Consider the following 23,714-nt stretch of genomic DNA (forward strand, 5'->3'; position numbering starts at 1 on the left):
CCAAGGCCTCAAGATGGCGTTGCAAGCCCTCGGGTGACTCTGAAATCAACACAATATCATCAGCATATAACATGATGTGGACCGGAGTACCTGCCAAGTCGCTCCCCTCTCCCCCTGCTCGCAGTATGTAGTCGGAGATCTCGTCGATGTAGAGCCCAAAGAGTGTCGGGGAGAGTGGGCATCCTTGCTTAACACCAATGGTGCTAGCAATGGTCTCTGAAAAACCGCCTGGGCAACGAACTCGACCCGTCACCTTCTCGTAGAGAGCATATATGGCCCAAATCATCTCTGTTGGTACCCCAATGCTGTGAAGGCGCTGGAAGAGTCTCTCGCGTGGGACTGTGTCAAAGGCCTGGTGGAAATCCACAAAGCAGCAGTAAAGCCTCTTCTTCCGCGCCTTTGCCCCATCAATGAGGCAGCGCAGAACGAAGATGTGATCAGTGGTGGAGAAAGCTCGTCTGAAACCTGCCTGGCCTGGAGCTCGTAAACCCTCGATCTCTGCGTAGCAGCTGAGCTGTGCCTCAAGTACTGCTCCATATAGCTTGGCCATCGTGTGGCCAATCATGATAGTCCTGTAGTTCCCTGGATCCAGGGTGTCGCCAGATTTGTGGATAGGCACTATGGTGTGCTGTGTCCACTCCTCTGGGAAGCCCTCCCCTATAGCCCGGTTGAAGACATGTGCAATCAACGGGGCTATAGTGGAGGCCGCATAAATGATGTGCTCACTCTGTAATCCAGTATGGTCAGCTGATCGTCTGTGCTGCATGCGGCGTATGGCCCTCTCTACCATCTGTGCTGTAAAGAAGGAGGAGCACGTGGGGCGTGGCTCGTGTGGCTGTGGGATAGGAGGCTGTCCTGGCACCTCGTAAAGTCGCTCTGCATAATCATGCCATATCTGTGGATCCTCAATAGCTGTAGTCGGACGTGGCTCGCGCAGGGTGCGCCATGCTGTTGCGCTATCCATGCTCATGAATAGGCGGTATAGCTCAAGCTCCTGTGCCTCTTCGAATGCTCGCCGCTTTTGGCGTGTCAGCGTCTTCATATGCCGTCTGGCCTCTCTCTCTGTGATCTCTCCTAAGGCTCGCTGTGCGCGGAGGCGTCGGTATAGCTCTCTGCACTCATCATCATACCAGCGGTTCTGAGGCATAGTCTCGGGGGGGGGGAGTGCGTCCTGTGTGAGTGGTGTGTGGAAAGGAGCTAATAGCTGAAGTGTGGAGAACGGAAGAGATATGTGATGTGAGAACTGAGAGTGGTGTGGATGGGTGGAGGAGGCATAGGCCATGCTCGACCTTGGCCGAGTAAAGAGAGGCTAGCTTATGTGTGAAATGGATGGTGGTGTGTGGAGTGTGTGCTGTGGAGCTGTGTGGGATGGTATCTCCGGTGATGGAGAAAGAGAGGTATGTGTGGTCGGCTCCGATGGGTATGGGTGGAATGGTGAAGGATGTGATAAGGTGTGTAGCCTCCCTGGGTCCCAGAATATAGTCGATTGTACTCCCCCCTCCCTCTGCAACTCCATGTGGCATACAAGTCAGGCCCCCTGAGGTGGGCCACTGGACCATCCCGTTATAAATAACGAGACGGTGCTGGGAGCCAAGTCGAAGTAGATGTCGTCCGTAGGCTGTGACTGGAGCTCTGTCTGCTGTATCTCTCATAGTAGCCTCCTCATCTAGAGTGTGTAGTGCCTCTGAGTCCTCGTGGTCATATGCCTCACACTGCTCACTGCGCGTACGAGCATTGAAGTCTCCCATAAGGAAGACTTCACCCAGTGTGGAGTACTCCATAATTTCCTCCGTGAGGCATGTGTACGGTGACTCCTGCTCAATAGGGGCGAATCTGGAGCCTGTGGGAGCAAAGTAGCAAAGGGCAATGTAGACGATCCTGTCTCGTGAGAGCTCGAGGCGAATCCACATGTAGCGGGCCTGTGGGTCCCGGGCAACAATCTGTAGTCTACTGTGAAGCCCCTGTCTAAAGAGTATGGCCACTCCTCCTGAGCCACGAGTGGTGTGCTGGCGCATACACCCCCGATGTAGAGACTCCCACTGGAATCCATGTATCCGTGGTAGCCCTCTCTCTGGGCTCTCGTGTGTCTCTGTAAGTAGAATGATGTCTCGACCTCTCATCACCTCCTCAAGTCTCTCTGGGTGTGTCCATAGGTCTCCATTGCAATTCCAAACCGTGACATGAGAGAGAGAGAGAGAGAGAGAGAGAGAGAGAGAGAGAGAGAGAGAGAGAGAGAGAGAGAGAGAGAGAGAGAGAGAGAGAGAGAGAGAGAGAGAGAGAGAGAGAGAGAGAGAAATGAAATGAAATGTTATATTAACGTCTTCAAAGGGCCATAATGACCTATGAGACCCGAAAGTTACAAAGTGGTGGATTTGATACAAAGTCAGAGTAACAAAATAACAAAATAACCTAACAACAGTACAAAACAAAGATATATACTATGGGGTCCTAAGTTGATCGATGTGAACGAAGCAAAAGACTAAGGAAAAAATGGGCGGCTTGTTGGGATAGCTGAATCACAAGAGATCTAGCATCGGTCGTTGGCGAATCTCATCAATTTCCTCCATGGTTAGTAGTCTGACCGGGCGTCCTGCATGCCTGGCCAGCGTGCTCCGAATTTTCTGTCGTAGTCTCCGTCGATGCTGTGTAGTTCTTCGCTGTCACGGGCGTCTGGATTTCCCCAGTTCAATCCCTCGGTCAATCAGTGTGCCTCTGGTGTGAGACGAGGGGGAGCTCTGCTGTGGGAGTGGCTCTTGTGGCTGTCCCGTGTCTGCTCTGAAGAAGTCTGTGATCCGTCTTTGAGACTGGCTAGCCTCGCCATTCATCAGGCTATCTCTGTGTCTGCGCAGCTCGAGCAAGAACAAACCCAGACATCTCTGATCTTCGTATCCCATGACTCTTGAGAGTGGTCCAAAACCTTCTCTGAACAAGCAATAGAAGCGGCCTCGTATCTCGTAGTAGACGGGGCAGCGACATGTATAGTGTAGCTCTGTCTCAGGTTCCATGTTACACAAGGGGCATGTCCTGTCCTCTGCTGCTACTCCCCTGTATCTCCCCGTTTCAATCCGCAACTGGTGAGAAGATGTGCGTAACTGGCCAATAGCACATCGTATCCCGTGAGACAAGTGGGTATCCATATATCTTGGTCTCGCCACAAAACCATCTTCCGTAAGCTGGAGAAGATGGTCTTTGTAAAAAGCCATCTTCGTGCCTAATTCCTGTGCTGGTTATATCCATGTCCTTCTGGTGTCTAGCTGGGTCATGTCTTGGCGTATGAGCTTGGTGATCTCTGACTGTGTAAGGGTGAGAGATGGTGCATCCAATGAGTAATGGAATGGTGGCATCCGGTCTATGCTGAACCCATGTGCCTGAAACCATGATGTCATCTCCCCATACCAGCATGTTGTATCTCCTTGTATGGCTAACTGTCGAGAGGGTTCAAGTGCTATGCGAGCATATCTGTCTCTAGGAAGTGCCCATGTGCGGTTTATGAAGGAGACTGATCTGGTGAGCGCCTCCACCACAAGTGGGGGGGCCGCTAGCTCTGCTCGGATAATGGCCCATGGTACTGATGCCTTGGCTCTAATGAGCCGCGAGATCATAGAGACGAGAGGTTTCTCCATGTTCCCCCATCCGTCTGAGCGACCCGTCCTCCGGTGGTGATCCAGTGAAGGTCCCCATATCTCGGTTCCATAGAGCGATGCTGAAGCCACCAAGGTGTCAAAGAGCCAGAGCTTCGTCCGGGGCTCCTGAAACTGAACCTGCGAACACATCCTCTCCAATCTACCTAATGCTCTTCTGAGTGAGAATGTAGGTCCGCTAAAAACCACTCCAAGGTAAGTGTAAGCGTCTGTGTATTCCACAGTCTCCTGGCCGTATGTGAGTGTAGGTGCTGACCTCCTGATCCACTGTGGGGTGGTATTAAACACCATAACCTTGGTTTTACCGAGGTTGACAGACAAACCACTTTCGTGGGCAAACGTATGCAGAGCATCCAATTGACGTTGCATTGCCTCTGGGGATCCATGCACCTTTATCCCCATCGCTGTCAATGTAGTCAGAAACCTCATCCACATACATACCGAAAAGAGTGGGAAAGTCCCTCCGGGGTGCGTACATGCCCTACTATTGATCTGTACAATGCCATGATCCCCCAAATGAGTTCTGCGGGTACTCCCATTTCCTGTAATGTGCGCATCAGTCTAGCTCTGGGTACCGTGTCGAAAGCTTTGCGGAAGTCCACAAAGCTACAATAGATCCGTCTCCCATGAGATCTGCCTTCCTCGATGATGGCCCTGAGTGTTAGGATATGGTCAAGAGTAGAGAAGCCTCTCCTGAATCCTGCCTGCCCAGTTGCACGTATTCCTTCCCTCTCTGCCCATCTACTCAGCTGTTGCTCAAGAATGGATGCATACAACCGTGCCAGTGTGTGCCCAATCATAATAGTGCGATAATTCCCAGGCTCCATGGGGTCTCCTGATTTGAAGATAGGTAACAGGGAATGGCCGTTTTCAGGTCTCCGTTCCCCGTTCCCATTCCAAGTTCCCGTTCCGAGTCCCCATTCCGTGTTTCAAACGTGAGTACCCGTAACAGGGAATGGCATTTTTTTCCGCGTTCCCGTTCCCCGTTCCCGTTCCGGTTTCCCGTTCCTGGTAACTATGAGGTACGATCGTAGATAGGCTCCAAGTGTCCGGTAGGCCCTCACACATGGCACGGTTAAACATAACTGCTAGAAGCTCTGCTAGTAGGTCTTTGGCATGCATGAAATGCTCAGCTACTAGGCCCTCATGATCATATGCTCTCCCAGTCTTCATCCTGTCAATGGCTTTCTTCACCATCTCAGCAGTGAAAAAGACACATGTATGTGGGCATGTGTCTGGGGGGTTGGGTAGGGGCGGCTGTCCAGGTACTTTGTACAAAGATGATGCGTATTGACCCCAGGTCTCTGTGGAGGAAATAGCAGGGGGGGGGGGGGACTGCTCATGAAAGAGCCGCCACGCCTCACACGAGTCTTGACTCAAGAATAGCTGATATAGATCCTGTTCGAGTCTAGCCAGAAAAGCCCTCTTCTTCCGCCGCACCAGGTGTCGGAAGTCCATCTGTGACTGTCTGTGAGTGACGTCCCCCAACAGCACCTTCCTCTGAAGTCTGGCTCTAGTCTGGCGGCACTCCTCATCCTACCAGTTGTTCTGAGGCATCCTCCCAAATCGGCGGCTCTGCTCAGGTTGGGTGTGTGGGTATGCTTCAGCTGCTCCCTCATGTAATGTCTGTGTCAGTATAGTAGTTAGCTCCTCCAGAGGTCGCCCCGGGTTCTCAGTGCATAGGCGTCTGTAGATTCCGTCCATGTATACAGAGTTCGTCTCCCTTGTGAATGTGTAGCGAGTAGGGATTGCTACTCGTGGCCTGTGTGCTGCACTGAAATGGAAGGAGATGGTCATCGACACGAGAGCATGATCTACCGCCACCCCCACCGATCTGGGCCCAACTGTGAGATCCTCGATACTAGAGATGAGATTCGGTTGTGCCATGACATAGTCCACCGTGCTGGCTCCATGTCTGTGTGGGAAGCATGTAAAGCCTTCCGCAGCAGGAAATCTCTGTAGGCCGTTCAAGATGGCCAATCCATGTGCAGTGCCCATGTCTATCAGGTGTCGCCCATACTCAGTATATTCCATATCGTGTGATAGTCTGGAAAGGCCCGTCTCTGCCACATCTATCTCTCTTAGCATCTCCTCTGAAGTATCATAAAACACTGCTTGGTGATGGGCAGTCCTAGCATTGAAGTCGCCGAGGATGATAATGTCACGGTCCCTAGAGAACTCCCATATGTCATCATCCAAAATAGAGAAAGGGGACTTTCCTTTGGGTGGTGCATAAACTGATGTACTCGGGGGAAAGTAACAAATAGCTAGATAGAGGTATCTGCCTGTCTCTCCTTTCAGTCTCACCCACATGTACCTAGCTTGCTTGTCCCCTGCTCTCCCACTGCCGTGCTCGCTGCTGTGCCCGCCTGCAGCCCCGCGCCCAGTGCCTCGGCGAGTTCTTTCTTGAGTGACGTGGTCTCTTCCTCTTGGGTCGTCACTCGGTCTTCCAGCGTGCTTATCTTGCTCTCTTGGATCAGCACACGTCCTTCGAGAATGTTTATTGTGCCCCAGAGATTGCGGTTCATCTTGGTGATGGTCTCCGTCATTTCCTCTTTGCATTTTCGAATGACATTCTCTAAGGGGTCGGCTTTTTCATTCGTCTTCCTCATGTTTGATTGCCGCCCGCAAGGGGGTTAGATGCGTGTGTGCACCCACTCTAGCAGCTAACGCGGCACTAGATGTACGTGTGCACCCACACTGGCGGCGATCGCAACGAGTGGCGGAGCGCGAGGCGGTGTGGCCCGGTCAATATGTTCAGCTCTGTGTGTGTGCGCGCGCGCCTCGAAAACAAAATTGAAGGAGGGGGGGGAGTAGAAATGAAATGAAATGTTATACTAAAGTCCTCAAAAGGCCATAATGACTTATGGGGCCCGAAAGTTAAAAAGTGGTGGGGGCGAAGGCGGGGGCGGGGGCGGGGGCGGGGTCTCAAAAAAATAGAAATAAAAAATAAAAAAAATTTACTTCCTACGCGTAGAAGAAGGGGGGGACATCCTACACGTTAAATTATTTTTTTTTTTGGGGGGGGGGGGGGGGGGGGGGGGGGAGGGGGCGCGCGGGTTTGCAGAGGCAACGCGAGGAGGGGGAGGCACTGGGCGCGGGGCTGCAGGCGGGCACAACAGCGAGCAGGGCGGCGGGGGTCAGCGAGCAGGGCGAGGGGGAAGCGAGGGAGCAGAGCGAGCGAGCAGGGCAGCGCAGGAGAGAGAGAGAGGGGGGAGAGCAGGGCAGAGAGAGAGAGAGAGAGAGAGAGAGAGAGAGAGAGAGAGAGAGAGAGAAATCCCGAGAGATTTTAGCCATAGACAAAGCATTAACCTCAAGAATCTGGCTAAGTGCATCAGCAACTCAATTGTTGGATCCTTTCATGTAACGAATCTTGCATAAGTTCAACCCATCTAGCTTTTTTGCTTCTGAGATCACGTGATAACAAACCTAGCGCAAAGAGTGATGATGTGTCCATGCAATAAAGGTAGAGCCATACAAATAATGCAGCTACTTTCTCAAAGCGTGGACTACAGCATAAAGCTCTCGCATATGTTAGGTAATGCATTTCAGCGTCAGAAAGTTTCTTGCTTTCAAATGCAAGAGAACATCCATCCTGATAAAATGCTGCACCAAGTGCATAATCGCTAGCATCTGTTTTAACAATGAATGGCTTGCTAGGATCCGCAATATGCAACATTGGTGCAGTAGTCACCTCGTAGTCACCAAGTGCTTCATCGTCTTAAAGCTCTCATCAAGACGCTCATTCCAGACAATAGGAGGGTTACCTGTAATGTGCAGTTGAAGTGATTGATGGTGAATGCTCAAGATGAGTGCTCAGTGCTTACTTTACTTCATGAGAGATGTGCTAAGACTAGAGAGAGAAGAGTGAATGATACTGTGAGTGAAGGTTCTGTGAGCGATAGATGCAGGCGATGTTGAGGATGTTGCATGTTTTGGCGGCAGGGTTGTTGCTGCCAGAGCTGTTGCCTACAGCTGAGCAAGCTCGTTGGGATGTTAGAGAGGTGGAGGCTCATGCATTGATTGCATTGTTTGTGAAGTGCACTATTACTTCTCACATTCGCTCGGCGAAATCTGTAAAACAAGCTTGGTATATTTTGGCTGGTCTTTATGCAAGTCGCAATGAGCCTAAAACTGCATTGTTGTGTAAAGAACTAGAATTGAAGATTATGCATGAGGAAGATGAAATGGACACTTTCCTTGCTAGTATTAAGGATATTAATGAGCAACTTATTTTTGCGGGCCAAGTCATTTGTGACAGTTCCCTTGTGCAGACTGTTCTTGATGCTTTGCCAGATTCCTACCACACTTTTGCTAGTACCCGGAGACTTATGACCCAAGGAAATCTTGAAGTTGTCAAGTTTGATGCATTATGCACATTGCTATTGCAAGAGTCACTTTCCAAAAAACACAAGGCTTAACAGCGTGCACTTGAACAGACCTTTATTACTGCTCAAAGAAAAAGTAGTAATAACAATGTAGCCACTTCTCATGGTTCTTCTGTGAGTGGAAAGACACCTGTTCCTAATGCTTCTGTTGGCAGCATGTTGTCTGGAAATTTTGGTAAAAAGCGCAAAAAGAAGATGCGTTGCTATTATTGCAAAGCTAATGTGTCAGGTGCAGCGGGAGTGTTTACGGATTTAGCTCGGATGTAGTACTCCGCACAAACACAAGGGACACTTTACTTCACTTGAAAGACTGAATTGAATTGAAAGAGAAATGAAATGTTATATTAATGTCTTCAAAAGGCCAAAATGACCTATCAGACCAGAGCATTATAATGTTGTGAATCTGATACAAAGTCAGAGTAACAAAATGATAAAATAATAAAATAGAAGTACCATGGGATCCTAAACTGGTAGGTGTGAACTAAGCAGCTAGCTGGGATAGCTAAATCACAAGTCACAAGAAATCCAGCACCGGTTGCTGGCGGATCTCATCAATCTCCTCCATGGACAGTAGTCTGACCGGGCGTCGTGCATGTCAGGCCAAAGTGATCCGAATCCTCTAATGTAGCCTCCGTCGATGCTGTGTAGTCCTCCGCAATCGTGGGCGTCTGGATCTCCCCTGCTCAGTCGCTTGATCGATCAGTGTGCCTCTGGTGTGAGGCGACAAGATCTGTTGTGTTAGTAGCTCCTCGGGGTGTCTAGTGTCTGCTCTAAAGAAGTCTGTGATGTGTCTCTGAGACTGGCTAGCCTCTCCTCACATCAGGCTCTCTCTGTGTCTGCCCAACTCGAGCAGAAACAAACCCAGGCATCTCTGATCCTCGTACCTCATGACTCCAGCTTGCTTTTGGGGGTGTGAAGCTTGTCTTGTCAGTTTGGCCTTATTTTCTATTTGATTTTCGTTTTTCTTTTTTGTTTTCTCTTCATCTTTGCTGTTTGAGCTCTGTTTTTTTGGTGTGTGATGGGGTGCTTGGAGCTCTACTCTCTCTACAAGGTTTTCTACTGATGGACATGTTGCAATGGCTCCGGAGTTCCCTCGAGTTAGTCCCCCAACTCTGATTACAAAAGCCACCTTCAGCAAGTGAATTGTCTTCCACAGAGGTTGATACCTCCTTGGAAGCTACATTTTAGTACTCATGATGGTTCTTCCTCTTGGCCTGCCTCAGTAGATTTCTTGGTGATGCCAGTTCTTCTCTATCATCTTTGTCATCGACTGGTATCTCTTGTCTGTGCTACCTCAGCTTCATGTTTGCAGATGGTACTAGTTGGTGGGCTTTCGCCCGACACTGAGCAGGTGCCTTTGGCAGCAAGTTCCTTTCTCGCTGATACTACTGGTGGCTGTCTGGGATTTTTTCGTGTAGAGAGCACTTTTGGTGGGAAGTGCCTATCTTTCAGCAGCAGTTTTCCTCCTTTCTTTTGCAGATAGCCAGGGCACTTTTAAATCTCTTTAGGAGAGTTTTTTCCCCATGGCATTTCCACTTCATTCAGTTTCACGTGGTTTGTCTGTCAGATGTCGCCTTCGGCATGCTTTGTACATCAGTCAGAATCGGCACCATTTTGGGCAGTCAGGTGGTTTTCAAATAAAAGAAATTAGCCTCTTTTTGTTGATAAAAGAAAAAAAATCTCAAGACTAGACACGTTTACGTCTGCAACTCTTCTCTCTTGTTTAAGATTATAAGCATCTGCATTTTTTGTTCTTCAGTCGTTTAATCACTTTAACCTCTAATTTCTTTCTGCATTGCAGTGATTTTCTTCCTGGCATTTCTGCTAAAGCCAGATTTATCCACAAGAATGAGGCACTACGTGATAATTTTTTGTGGGACCCATGTTGCGATGCTGTATTTGTTAAGGCTAACCCTCATTGCGGACCAAATAGCCATTGCTGGCAACTGGATTCGACAAGTTCTTATTGTATTGGGTAATCTCTTTGACTCAAGTTTTCATCATTAGGTATTACCGTTCACGTTTCAAAAAGTGGATGTTTTCTTTGTTGGCATGGAGGTAGACACATTTTCTCATGCAATTTGATGTATACTTGGCAAGTGATGTCTCTGAATTTTTAGAGGCCCAGTTGTCATTCTTTCCTATGCAGTAGGCATGCCTTACAAAACCTTCAACACTTGGATACTAAAAGAGCGCTTAAGTTTATTTTTTTGTAAGATTGCATGTATAAAATGTCATTTGTTTATCTTTTACATGAGCTTGTGAGACAAAAGATGCAAGGTAAACTTCAAGAATTAGTCTTATCGAAAAACTTGAAGCTAGCACTGATGCATAGCTGCTTGAATTCCTAACAATCGGCTTTGCACACTAGTCAGTATTAAAGTGGAACAATGCATTGAAAGTCAGTGTATGTAGGCTCTACTTGCTTTTAGTGACATTAATCTTTTAGAGGAACGCAGGTGTCTGTCACATTCAAGAAAATTCTCTTGTAGATACAGAACGTAAATCACTATTTTCTAAACAGAAGCAATCAAGGAAAATTCCATGCTTACTGATTTTGTTATAATATAGCAGACCAGTAGCCCATTGTGGTTTTGGAATCATAAATGCTGTCGTGTCTGCAGGTCTCTCCGAGACAGGAAATTTTTTGGATTTTGTAATGATTACAACTTTGTTGGTGTTCTCTTCTCTTCAAGTGCATGGATTTCGAGTTCTTTTGTTCATTGCTAGGCTGGTCAGAAGGAGTCAGCTGCCCCCTTTTGGGTTGAAAATATTCAAGAGCACAACTAGTGGTCTTATCTTACTTTCTGTTTGCGCATCAAGCAACTTGGATTACTTCTATCAGGAGAGCAACCTGACAGGTCAGAGAGAGAGAGAGAGAGAGAGAGAGAGAGAGAGAGAGAGAGAGAGAGAGAGAGAGAGAGAGAGAGAGAGAGAGAACTGAAATGTAATATTAACGTCTTCAAAAGGCCAAAATGACCTATGAGACCAAAAGGTTACATATGGTGAAACTAATAACAGGTCTGGGTACAAAAAGTACAAAGAACTGAAAAGAAAATAGTGGGTAGGGTTGGGGTGCAAGCTGACACAAGGGGAATACAAAGGGTGAGCTGATACAATGGAGCTCTCTGATAGTCGAGGCATCATATACATATACATCAGTATCCAAAAGGCTATATAGATTCAATGTCCTCCAAGGTAGGCACTCTGTCAAGACGGCTCCTATGTCGCGCCAGTATGGTATGGATCCTCTGTCCTAGTCTGTGTCGATGTCGAGAGGGCCCCCTCATCCGTGGGTGATGGAACCCCCCCAACTCTATCGCCGGATCAAGCAGTATGCCTCTAGTGTTGTTATGTTGTTGGGGTTGCTCAGACTCCTCTATCTGTGACTGAAAGAAATCTGGAATCTTCCGTTGTTGCTGGATCTCTCTCATTGTGCCCCTCTTCAAGAGGTCTTCTTTATGTTTGCGAATCTCCAGTAAGTATAATCCGAGGCATCTCTGATCTTGGTATCTCATGACTCTAGAAAGTGGACCAAAACCCTCTCTGAATAGACAGTGAAAGCGGCCTTGTATTTGTTAGTATACTGGGCAGTGACATATGTAATGTAGCTCTGTCTCTGGCCTGGCACACCTGACAAATCCTGGACTCAGCGGGTACTCCTCTAAATCTGCTTGTCTCGATCTCTAGCTGATGTGAGGATGTGCGTATCCGACCAATAGCACATCGTATCCCGTGGGATAGATGAGTGTCCATGTATCCTAGTTTGATCACAAAACCATCCTCCGTGAGTTGGAGAAGATGCTCTCTATAGAAAGTCATCTTCGTACCTAGCTCATGTGTAGGTTGCATCCATGTCCTCTTTGTATCCATCTGAATCAAGTCCTGTCTGATGAGCCTTGTAATCTCTGCCCTAGTGAGGGAGATGGAGGGTGCATCCAGAGAGTACTGAAATGGGGGTAGCCGATCCATACTAAAGCCATGTAACTGAAACCAAGATGCCATCTCTGCATACCAACATGATCTATCTTCCTACAATGCCAGATGTCGCAAAGACTCTAGTGCTAATCGAGGATATCTGTCTGTAGGGAGAGCCCAAGTGCTATGCATAAATGAAATTGATCGAGTGAGTGCCTCCACTATCAATGGAGGAGCAGCGAGCTCCGCCCTAATCATCCGGGAAATCATAGACACCAAGGGCTTCTCCATACATCTCCATCCGTCAGTACTGCCAGCTCTGTTACGATGATCAACTGAGGGGCCCCATATCTCCACTCCGTATAGCATGGCCGAAGTGACCAAAGTGTCAAAGAGCCAAAGCTTTGTTCGAGGTTCCTGGAACTGAACCTGCGAACATATCCTCTCAAGTCTCCCTAATGCTGCATAGGCTTTGGTCAATTGCGTATCTGTTGCACGCCTCAGGGAAAATACTGGACCACTGAAAACCGCCCCAAGATAAGTGTATGTATTTGCATACTCCACAGTCTCTCGACCATATGCAAAAGTGGGGGCGGACCTCCTTACCCATTGCGCCGTGGTGTTAAACACCATTACCTTGGTCTTACCAAAGTTCACAGACAATCCACCGTCCCGTGCAAATGCATGCAATGCATCCAAATGACGCTGCATCCCCTCTGGAGAATCTGAGATCAACACAATATCATCAGCATATAATAACAACGGAATCCATGTCCCTGCAAGCTAAGCACCTCTATCACCCTCTTCATGTACATAATCTGAAAACTCATCTACATATACCCCAAACAGAGTCGGAGATAGGGGACAACCCTGCTTCACTTGAATGGTGGAGTGAACCACGTCGGACATGCCTTGAGTAGTGCGTACCTGTCCTACCACTGTCCTGTATAAAGCTAAGATCCCCCAGATCAGATATATGGGCACCCCTATGTCTTGCAATCTGTGAATGAGTCTGGCTCGTGGCACTGTATCAAAGGCTTTGCGGAAATCCACAAAGCTACAATATATCGTCCTACCATGGTGTCTACCCTCCTCAATAATGGCTCTGGGTGTCAAAATCTGGTCAAGAGTGGAGATACCTCTCCTGAACCGTGCCTGTCCTGCTGCTCGTATGCCCTCTCTCTGTGCCCATCCACTCAACTCATGCCCCAGAATTGATACATATAGCCTAGCCAACGTGTGACCAACCATGATGGTTAGGTAATTCCAGGGAAGCATAGGATCTCCCGACTTGAAGATAGGCACAATAGTGGACATACTCCAAGTCTCAGGGAAACCCTCCTACATGGCTCTATTAAACATCATGGCGAGAGGCTCTGCAAGCATATCTTGGGCATGGATAAAGTGCTCTGCTACCAGACCATCATGATCTTGTGCTCTTCGTGTCTTTATCTTGTCAATGGCTTTCCTTACCCTACACAAAACATGCTCACTTTTGGATCAACTTCTTTTGTGCAGCTATGTGAAACCCTTTTAACAATTTGACGCATAATTTATAGCATCATCGATGATTGTGTATTGAAATGTTGAGAAGAACAAAGTAGAGAGAAGATGGACAAGTCAATCAATCTTGGCACGCTCTGTAAAGATGCACTATGCTACTGTCATGAGGACGTGGCAACTGCTAACCTTAGTTGTTGGTTTCTTTCCAATGATTTTTGATTAATTTTTGAGACCCTCTTTTTGAAGTTGCAAATGGTCGGACATTGTATGGCCAATGTGAACGGTAGTTTCACCCGCAGACGGAAAGTTGGTCGACACTGGAACTCGTAAAGTAAAAGGATGTCTAGGCTCAGTTCAAGATCATGTAGGTCCCCCCGTCGCACTTAGCAAGTTGGTGGATACTAGGAAGTGAACTCAATAAAGGCATAAAGTCAAGGTGGGATGACCAACAGAAAGTATCCGACAGTTGGGCCACATTGCACTTTTGGATGCGGTCCCAATGAGGATAGATGGTGAGATGACTAATGGGAGCCCAATGGAAGCATCTCCTAAAATTTAGGGAACTGCTATTTTGGGCCATGAAATCTGTTCGCGTCATTAGCTTCAGAATGACAAGGGTAACATTTTATTACTCTGCTGCAAAGTCAACTGATGCACCAGTTGAGAGATTTTTAAGCAGAAAGCCCAGTGCGGGGAAATTGCATGTATGAGTGCCAAGTGGCACTTTTTGGGTAATTTACCAAGTCTGGGAGAACAAAACTCGTAACTGACTTTTTGGAGCAGTTTTGGAGGCTGTTAACGCTGATTTTCAGCCATTTCTCTCCATTTTTGAGCTTCCCATGACTTTGCCCAAGTCCAAGGAGCTCATTTTCAGCATTGGAAGGCATCAGATGTGTGTTTGCAGGGCTGTTTTGCTGTGTTTTTCGCGATAGCAGGTTTTGGCAGCCATGGAAATCTTCCCCTTTTTGCATTTATTAGTTCACAGATGCATTACAGGTTAAGGGCAGAAGAGGGGGCGCTCGATTTATGTTGGGGGGATGCTTCATTGAGAACCTGTCACACAGGTTAAGAGCTATGGAGTGCTTTCTTTCCCTCTCATGTACAGTGTGGTGCTAGGAGTGATGCCCTGCACGCTACACACTGCTTTCTCTCTCCTCTACGTACAGTTATGTGATGCCCCACAAGAGGGCTCTTCATTTGATTGATGTACAATTGTGTGGTTCCATGCTTTTGTGATGAGGCGAGAGCCTCATTGAGCAGGAACAGGGGTAGCTAGCTGCTACTCCAAAGCAGGCACCGGTGAGGGTCATAACCTCACCGTACAGGTGCAAATTCAGCGCTGTGTATGCGCAGGAAATTGACTGTTTTTCAGCCGTATGGACGCCAGAACCTTTGGGAATCGTGCCCCACTGGCAGAGGCAGTTAGGGGACTGTTTGGGGCTGAAAACAGGGCAAAAACCAGTAAATACAGCGTGCTGAATTTACTGTTTTTGGGCAGGAATCAAAGGATTTATCCCAGTGGAAGTGAGTTCCAGCAGGGGAATTCGTTTCGCACAAGGTTTGGGGCTGTTATGCTGCGGAAATTTGGCCAAATCAAGTGGTATCTAGTAGGATATAGACAAAGGATTCCGAGGACTCTACTTTGTATATGTACCCTCTCAAAGTATAAAGAAATACCGAAAGGGGTGCCAATTTTGGGGCCTACAGGTTGTCGGCGTATGCTCGGAGCATTCTAGCTTCCGAGCCGTGTGTGTGATTAAGTGTTAATTCCCATCGTCACAGGTTTCCTTTGTAGTTCTTCGCTGTCGCGGGCGCCTGGATTTCCCCAGTTCAATCGCTCGGTCAATCAGTGTGCCTCTGGTGTGAGATGGGGGGGAGCTCTGCTGTGGGAGTGGCTCTTGCGGCTGTCTCGTGTCCTGTCTGAAGAAGTCTGTGATCGGTCTTTGAGACTGGCTAGCCTCACCATTCATCAGGCTATCTTTGTGTCTGCGCAGCTCGAGCAAGAACAAACCTAGGCATCTCTGATCTTCGTATCCCATGACTCTTGAGAGTGGTCCAAAACCCTCTCTGAACAAGCAATGGAAGCGGCCTCGTATCTCGTAGTAGACGGGGCAGCGACATGTATAGTGTAGCTCTGTCTCAGGTTCCATGTTACACAAGGGGCATGTCCTGTCCTCTGCTGCTACTCCGCTCTATCTCCTCGTCTCAATCCGCAACTGGTGAGAAGATGTGTGTAACTGGCCAATAGCACATCGTATCCCGTGAGACAAGTGGGTATCCATATATCTGGGTCTCGCCACAAAACCATCTTCCGTAAGCTGGAGAAGATGGTCTTTGTAAAAAGCCATCCTCGTGCCCAATTCCTGTGCTGGTTGTATCCATGTCCTTCTGGTGTCTAGCTGGGTGATGTCTTGGCGTATGAGGTTGGTGATCTCTGACTGTGTAAGGGTGAGAGATGGTGCATCCAATGAGTAATGCAATGGTGGCAGCCGGTCTATGCTGAACCCATGTGCCTGAAACCATGATGTCATCTCCCCATACCAGCATGTTGTATCTCCTTGTATGGCTAGCTGTCGAGAGGATTCAAGTGCTATGCGAGCATATCTGTCTCTAGGAAGTGCCCATGTGCGGTTTATGAAGGAGACTGATCTGGTGAGCGCCTCCACCGCAAGTGGGGGGGCCGCTAGCTCTGCTGGGATAATGGCCCGTGGTACTGATGCCTTGGCTCTAATGAGCCGCGAGATCATAGAGACGAGAGGTTTCTGCATGTTCCCCCATCCGTCTGAGCGAACCGGCCTCCCGTGGTGATCCAGTGAAGGTCCCCATATCTCGGTTCCAAAGAGCAATGCTGAAGCCACCAAGGTGTCAAAAAGCCAGAGCTTCGTTCGGGGCTCCTGAAACTGAACCTGCGAACACATCCTCTCCAATCAACCCAATGCTGCGTGGGCTCTAGTAATTCTGGTCTCTGCTGCTCTTCTGAGTGAGAATGCAGGTCCGCTAAAAACCACTCCAAGGTAAGTGTAAGCGTCTGTGTACTCCACAGTCTCCTGGCCGTATGTGAATGTAGGTGCTGACCTCCTGATCCAATGTGGGGTGGTATTAAACACCATAACCTTGGTTTTACCCAGGTTGACAGACAAACCACTTTCGTGGGCAAACGTGTGCAAAGCATCCAATTGACGTTGCATTCCTTCTGGGGATTCGGAGATCAACACTATGTCATCAGCATATAACAAAAGTGGAATCCATGCACCTTTATCCCCATCGCTGTCAATGTAGTCAGAAACCTCATCCACATACATACCGAAAAGAGTAGGAGATAGCGGGCAGCCCTGCTTCACCCCAATAGTGGAGTGAACCGGTGTAGAAAGTCCCTTCGGGGTGCGTACATGCCCTACTACTGATCTGTACAATGCCATGATCCCCCAAATGAGTTCTGTGGGTACTCCCATTTCCTGTAGTCTGCGCATCAGTCTAGCTCTGGGTACCGTGTCGAAAGCTTTGCTGAAGTCTACAAAGCTACAATAGATCCGTCTCCCATGAGATCTGCCTTCTTCGATGATGGCCCTGAGTGTTAGGATATGATCAAGAGTAGAGAAGCCTCTCTTGAATCCTGCCTGCCCAGTTGGACATGTCCCTTCCCTCTCTGCCCATCTACTCAGTTGTTGCTCCAGAATGGATGCATACAACCGTGCCAGTGTGTGCCCAATGATAATAGTGCGATATTTCCCAGGCTCCATGGGGTCTCCTGATTTGAAGATAGGTACGATCGTAGATAGGCTCTAAGAGTCTGGTAGGCCCTCACACATGGCCCGGTTAAACATAACTACTAGAAGCTCTGCTAGTAGGTCTTTGGCATGCATGAAATGCTCAGCGACTAGGCCATCATGATCATACGCTCTCCCAGTCTTCATCCTGTCAATAGCTTTCTTCACCATCTCAGCGGTGAAAAAGATACTTGCGTGTGGGCATGGATCGGGGGGGTTGGGGAGGGCCGGCTGTCCAGGTACTGTGTACAAAGATGATGTGTACTGTCTTCAGGTCTCTGTGGAGGAAATAGCAGGGGGGGGGGGGGGGACTACTCATGAAAGAGCCGCCACGCCTCACGCGAGTCCTGACTCAAGAATAGCTGATATAGATCCTGCTCGGGTCGAGCCAAAAAAGCCCTCTTCTTCCGCCGCACCAGGCGTCGGAACTCAATCTCTGACTGTCTGTGAGTGACGTCTCCCAACAGCACGTACCTCTGAAGTCTGGCTCTAGTTTGGCGGCACTCCTCATCGTACCAGTTGTTCTGAGGCATGCTCCCTGATCGGCGGCTCTGCTCAGGCTGGGTGTGTGGGTATGCTACTGTTGTTGCCTCATGTAATGTCTGTGTCAGTATAGTAGTTAGTTCTTCCAGAGGTCGCCCCGGGTCCTCAGTGCATAGGCATCTGTAGATTCCGTCCATGTATATAGAATTCGTCTCCCGTGTGAATGTGTAGCGAGTAGGGGCTGCTACTCGTGGCCTGTGCTACACTGAACTGGATGGAGATGGTCATCGACACCAGAGAATGATCCACTGCCACCCCGATCGGTCTGGGCTCAACTGTGAGATTCTGGATACTAGAGATGAGATTCGGCTGTGCCATGACATAGTCCACTGTGCTGGCTCCATGTCTGTGTGGGAAGCATGTAAAACCTCCCGAAGCAGGAAATCTTTGTAGGCCGTTCAAGATGACCAATCCATGTGCAGTGCCCATGTCTATCAGATGTCGCCCATACTCAGTACATTCCACATCATGTGATAGTCTAGAAAGGCCCGTCTATGCAACATCTAGCTCTCTTAGCATCTCCTCTGAAGTATCATAAAACAATGCCTGGTGGTAGGCAGTCCTAGCATTGAAGTCCCCTAGGATGATAATGTCACCGTCCCTAGAGAACTCCCATATGTCATCATCCAAAATAGAGAAAGGGGACTGTCCTCTGGGTGATGCATACACTAATGTACTCGGGGGAAAGTAACAAATAGCTAGATAGAGGTATCTGCCTGTCTCTGCTTTCAGTCTCACCCACATGTACCTAGCCTACTCGTCCCTGCGGGCTATATGTATTAGTGGCTACAGATCCTCTCTAAATAACACTGCCACTCCCCCCGAGCCCCGCCCTCTGTTCTCTGAGCGTGTCTCCTGTTTGTAGGCCGTCTCCCACCTGTATCTACTGATGTGAGGCATGGATTGCCCTGGGGCCTGGTGTGTCTCAGAGTAAAAGATGATGTCTCTTCCAGTAAAGCTATCCTCAAAGGCACCCACATCAAGACGCATAGATCCATTGCAGTTCCAGGTAGCTACTTTGAGTGTGGTCCCATAAGTCTCGCACTGTCATGTGGAGCGTCGTTCTAGTATTACCACTTTTCCGTCTTGGTAAAAAGGGATCTTGCCTTTTTCCCTTGCCGCTCTAATCTCTGGCATTACTTCTTGCATATGAGCGATCTGCGAGAGGGTGAGATCATCCCAGAGAAAGATGCCAGTCTCTTTAAGAGTTGGTCTTTTCTTCAGGAATGACTTCTTTGCTTCCATGGAGGGAAAGCGGAGGATGAGTGCTCTTTCTTTTGAGGTTTCTCCACTGCTTCCATTTTTCTTTATGTTGCCCACTCTCCATGCCCTTGTGTGCGTCGGCTCATGAATCCCCATCAAGGCCGTGAGTTCTTTTACTTCTTCGTCCACATTGCCTTTGTCTTTAAGACCACAAATTCTCACATGTAAAGCGCGCACCCTTCTCCTCTGCTCCTCCTCTAGTGTTTGATTAATGATGTTGTTGGGTGTGGGCGTGGGCGTTATCTCCTTGCCTTTTCCTTTCTTGGCCACCTTGATCCATTTCTCGGCTTTGTCCGCCTTCTGTTGAGTTTTGGTAAGAACATCCACCCAAGAAGTCGTCATTTCTTTATGCTGCTCTTCTCCTTCTTTGATGGCCCGTACTTGCTCCTTGATCGTGTTGATTTCTTCGATTACTGAGGGTTGCAGTTCGCCCTCTTCCAGTGTGTTTTTTGATCGTGCTTCGGCGAGCTCTTTCTTGAGTGACGCGATCTCTTCCTCTTGGGTCGTCACTCGGTCTTCCAGCGTGCTTATCTTGCTCTCTTGGATCAGCACGCGTCCTTCGAGTATGTTTATTGTGCCCCAGAGGTTGCGGTTTATCTTGGTCATGATCTCCATCATCTCCTCTTTGCATTTTTGAATGGCATCGTCTAGGGGGTCGGCTTTATCATTCATCTTCCTCATGCTTGATCGCCGTCCGCAAGAGAGTTAGGTGTACGTGTGCACCCACCCTAGCAGCGGGCGCGGCGGCTGGGAGTCACTGGATGTACGTGTGCACCCACACTGGCGGCGATCGCGATGAGTGGTGGAGCGCGAGGCGGTGTGGCCAGGTGCCCTCAATATGCTCAGCTGTGTGTGTGTGTGTGTGTGTGTGTGTGTGTGTGTGTGTGTGTCTCTCTCTCAAACAAAAGTGGAGGGGGGGGGAGGGGGAGGGGGGAGGGGGGGGTAAAGTATGGTAGAAATGAAATGAAATGTTATATTAAAGTTTTTAAAAGGCCATAATGACCTATGAGGCCCGAAAGTTACAAAGTGGTGGGGAAGGGGGCCGGGTTCAAAAAAATAAAAAAATAATAATAAAAAAATAATAATATATATTATATTTAACTCCCTACGCGTAGAGGATGGATATCCTACGCGTGAAAGGGAAAGAGAGGGGAGGTAGGGGGGGGGGGGTAGAGATAATCTACGCGTAGGAGAGGGGGGGGAGACATGCTACGTGTAGAGAGTTGGGGGGGGGGGGGGGGGGGGGGGGGGGGGGGGGGGGGTGGGAGGGTGAGAGGGGCGCAGAGCGCGAGGGGGGGTGCAGCAGCGCGAGGGGGAGGGGGGCGAGCGGGCGAGGGTGCAGAGGGTGCAGGGCGCATGGGGGTGCAGCGCGCGAGTAGGGCAGGGCTGACGCAGGGGCGAGGGCGCGCAAGGGTGCGCGAGCAGACAGAGCAGCGCAGGGCTGTGGGGGTGCGCGAGCAGGGCAGGCAGCGCAGGGGCTGCAGGGAGAGAGAGAGAGAGAGAGAGAGAGAGCAAGGGGCGGGGGGGTGCAGAGCGCACGAGCAGGGGCAAGAGAGAGAGAGAGAGAGAGAGAGAGAGAGAGAGAGAGAGAGAGAGAGAGAGAGAGAGAGAGAGAGAGAGAGAGAGAGATGAAATGTTATATTAACGTCTTCAAAAGGCCAAACTGACATATGAGACCAATCTGTTAAAAAATAATGAATCTTCTGGGTACAAAAAGACTAGAACAAAAATACCACTACTACTAGAATCCATCGTCATTTGCACTTTGGATGTCGAGAGAGTATGGCTCGATATCCTTTGCTGTAGTCTCCGTCAATGCTGTGTAGCCCCTCTCGTCAATCGCGGCCGTCTAGATCTACGTAGCTACAGTGCTCGGTCGATGAGCACTGTAGCTACGTAGATCCAGACGAGCACTGTAGCTACGTAGTGGTCGAATGAGTATGGGCCGAGCTCTGCAGTGATAGTTGCTCCTCTGGCTGTCCCATATCTAGTGAAAAGAAATTTGTAATCTGTCTGTGGGATTGTCTCTCTCTAGCTCTCCCCAGTAAAGTGTCTCTATATCTATGTAACTCAAGTAGATATAGCCCAAGACATCTCTGATCCTCATAACTCATGACCCTAGAGAAAGGACCGAAACCCTCTCTGAATAAGCAGTGGAAACGGCCCCGAATCTCATAGTACAGTTGTAGTCTCCGTCGATGCTGTGTAGCCCCTCTCCTCAATCGTGGCCGTTTGGATCTCCGTAGCTGCAGTGCTCGGTCGATGAGAGTGCCGGTAGTGGTCGAATGAGTGTGGGCCGAGCTCTGCAATGATGGCTGCTCCTCTCCGGCGCTCCCCAGTAAAGTGTCTCTCTATCTGTGTAACTCAAGTAGATATAGCCCAAGACATCTTTGATCCTCATAACTCATGACCCTAGAGAAAGGACCAAAACGCTCTCTAAATAAGTAATGGAAAGGGCCTCGTATATCATAGTACATTGTGCAATGACATATGTAATCTAGCTCTGTCTCTGGCCCTAGCTGGCATAAGCAGCATATCCTATTGTGTGCTGGTATCCCTCTGAATCTACCAGTCTCAATCTCCCGCTGATGTGAGGATGTGCGTATCTGACCAATGGCACACTGCAAGCCATGAGACATATGTGTGTCCATGTAGCCGGGTAACCCATCTCCTGTGAGGTGGAGAAGATACTCTCTATAGAAAGCCATCTTCGTGTCCAACTCCTATGGCGGCTCTATCCATGTCCTCCTGGTATCTATGTTGATCTGGTCCTGACAAACGAGTCTAGTAATCTCCACCCGTGTAAGAGACATCCAGGGTGCCTTAAGAGAGTACTGGAAAGGGGGCAGCTTGTCCATGGTGAAGCCATGATTTTGAAACCATGATGTCATCTCTGCATACCAGCATGAAGTGTCCTCCTGAAGAGCTAACTGCGTGGAAGACTCAAGGGCCAGTCTAGCATATCTGTCTCTAGTAGTATCCCACAAGCTGTGCACAAAGGAGACTGATCTGGTAAGTGCCTCAATCTCCATAGGAGTGGTCTCCTCAAGAGACTCCCTGTGTCTGCGCAGCCCTAGCAAAAACAGCCCGAGGCATCTTTGATCCTGATATCTTATGACTCTAGCCAACGGTCCAAAGCCCTCTCTGAATAGACAATAAAAGTGGCCTAGTATCTCATAGTATACTGGACAGTGACAGATGTGATGTAACTCTTGTCTCTGGCTCTTTATGACACAACTGGCATATCCTGTCTTCTGCTGCTGCCCTCCTAAATGTGCTATTCTCAATCTCTAGTTGATGCGATGATGTGCGCATCTGACCAATAGCACATCCTATTCCATAGGATAAATGAGTGTCCATATAGGCCGGTCTGATCACTTATCCATCCTCTCTTAGTTGGAGGAGATGCTCTGTAAAGAAATCCAGCTTCGTGCCCAACTCTTGTACCGGCTGTATCCATGTGCTTCTGGTATCTAGTTGAATGAAATCATGTCGTATAAGTCTGGTGATCTCTGTCCGTGTGAGAGAATGGGAGGCTGCATCCAAGGAGTATTGGAATGGAGGAAATCTATTCATGCTGAAGCCATGTGACTGAAACCATGATGTCATCTGCCCATACCAACATGTTGTGTCCCCTTGTAGTGCTAGCTGTCAGGATGACTCGAGGGCTGGCCGAGCATATCTGTCTCTGGGAAGGTCCCATAAATCATGCATGAAGGAAACTGATCTCGTAAGGGCCTCAACTACGAGAGGGGGGGCAGCTAGCTCAGCTCGAATAATCTGATGTGGCACTGAGGCCTTAGCCCGCATCATCCGAGAGATCATAGAGACTAGAGGCCTTTCCATACATCTCCATCCATCAGTGCTACCAGGTGGTCCACTGAGGGTCCCCAAATCTGAACCCCATAGAGCATAGCTGAAGTCGCTAGAGTGTTAAAATACACAGCTTTGTTCAAGGTTCCTGAAACTGAACCTGCGAACACATCTTCTCCAATCCTGCCAAGGCTGCATAAGCTCTCGTCAAGCTGGTCCACTGAGGACTACCCCAAGATAGGTGTATGCATCTGAATACTCCACTGTCTCCTGGCCATATGTAAAAGTAGGTGCTGACCTCTTGACCCACTGTGGTGTGGTGTTAAACACCATAACCTTGGTTTTCCCCAGGTTAACAGAAAATCCACTATCGTGGGCAAATGTGTACAAAGCATCAGAATGACGCTACATCCCCACCGGGGAGTCGGAAATCAACATTATATCATCGGCATATACAATAGTGGGATCCATGTCGCTGCCAACTGTGCTCCTCTATCACCATCCCTCTCAATGTAGTCAGCAACCTCATCCACATACATACATGCCAAATAGGGTGGGAGATAACGGGCAACCCTGTTTCACCCCAATAGTGGAGTGAACCAAATCAGAAATCCCCTCTGGAGTGCATACATGCCCTACTACTAACTTGTATAAAGCCATGATCCCCCAAATCAACTCTTTGGGTACCCCTATCTCTTGCAATCTGCACACGAATCTAGCTCGACACTGTATCGAAGGCTTTGCGGAAGTCCACAAAGCAACAATAGAGCCGTCTCCCACGTGATCTCCCCTCCTCAATAATGGGTTTGAGTGTCAGAATATGATCAAGAGTAGAGAATCCTCTCCTGAAGCCCGTCCTGCTGCCTGTACACCCTCTC

At 48.9% G+C, this 23,714-nt stretch overlaps 1 protein-coding gene across 3 annotated transcripts in view; it reads left to right on the forward strand.

Annotated features, from left to right (window-relative positions):
- The window catches only part of LOC147427051 (piezo-type mechanosensitive ion channel component), a 195,619-nt gene that overhangs the window by 101,243 nt on the left and 70,662 nt on the right, over positions 1-23,714 (forward strand). For all 3 annotated transcript variants that reach the window (XM_086499262.1, XM_086499260.1, XM_086499261.1), the window contains 2 exons: positions 9,831-10,004; positions 10,654-10,890. In XM_086499262.1, coding sequence (XP_086355388.1) covers positions 9,831-10,004; positions 10,654-10,890 — 411 coding nt within the window. The remainder of the gene's footprint in view (positions 1-9,830; positions 10,005-10,653; positions 10,891-23,714) is intronic.

The sequence above is a fragment of the Adiantum capillus-veneris genome, chromosome 24 (genome assembly GCF_014529385.1).
Source record: "Adiantum capillus-veneris isolate H3 chromosome 24, ASM1452938v2, whole genome shotgun sequence".
NCBI classification, from domain to species: domain Eukaryota; kingdom Viridiplantae; phylum Streptophyta; class Polypodiopsida; order Polypodiales; family Pteridaceae; genus Adiantum; species Adiantum capillus-veneris.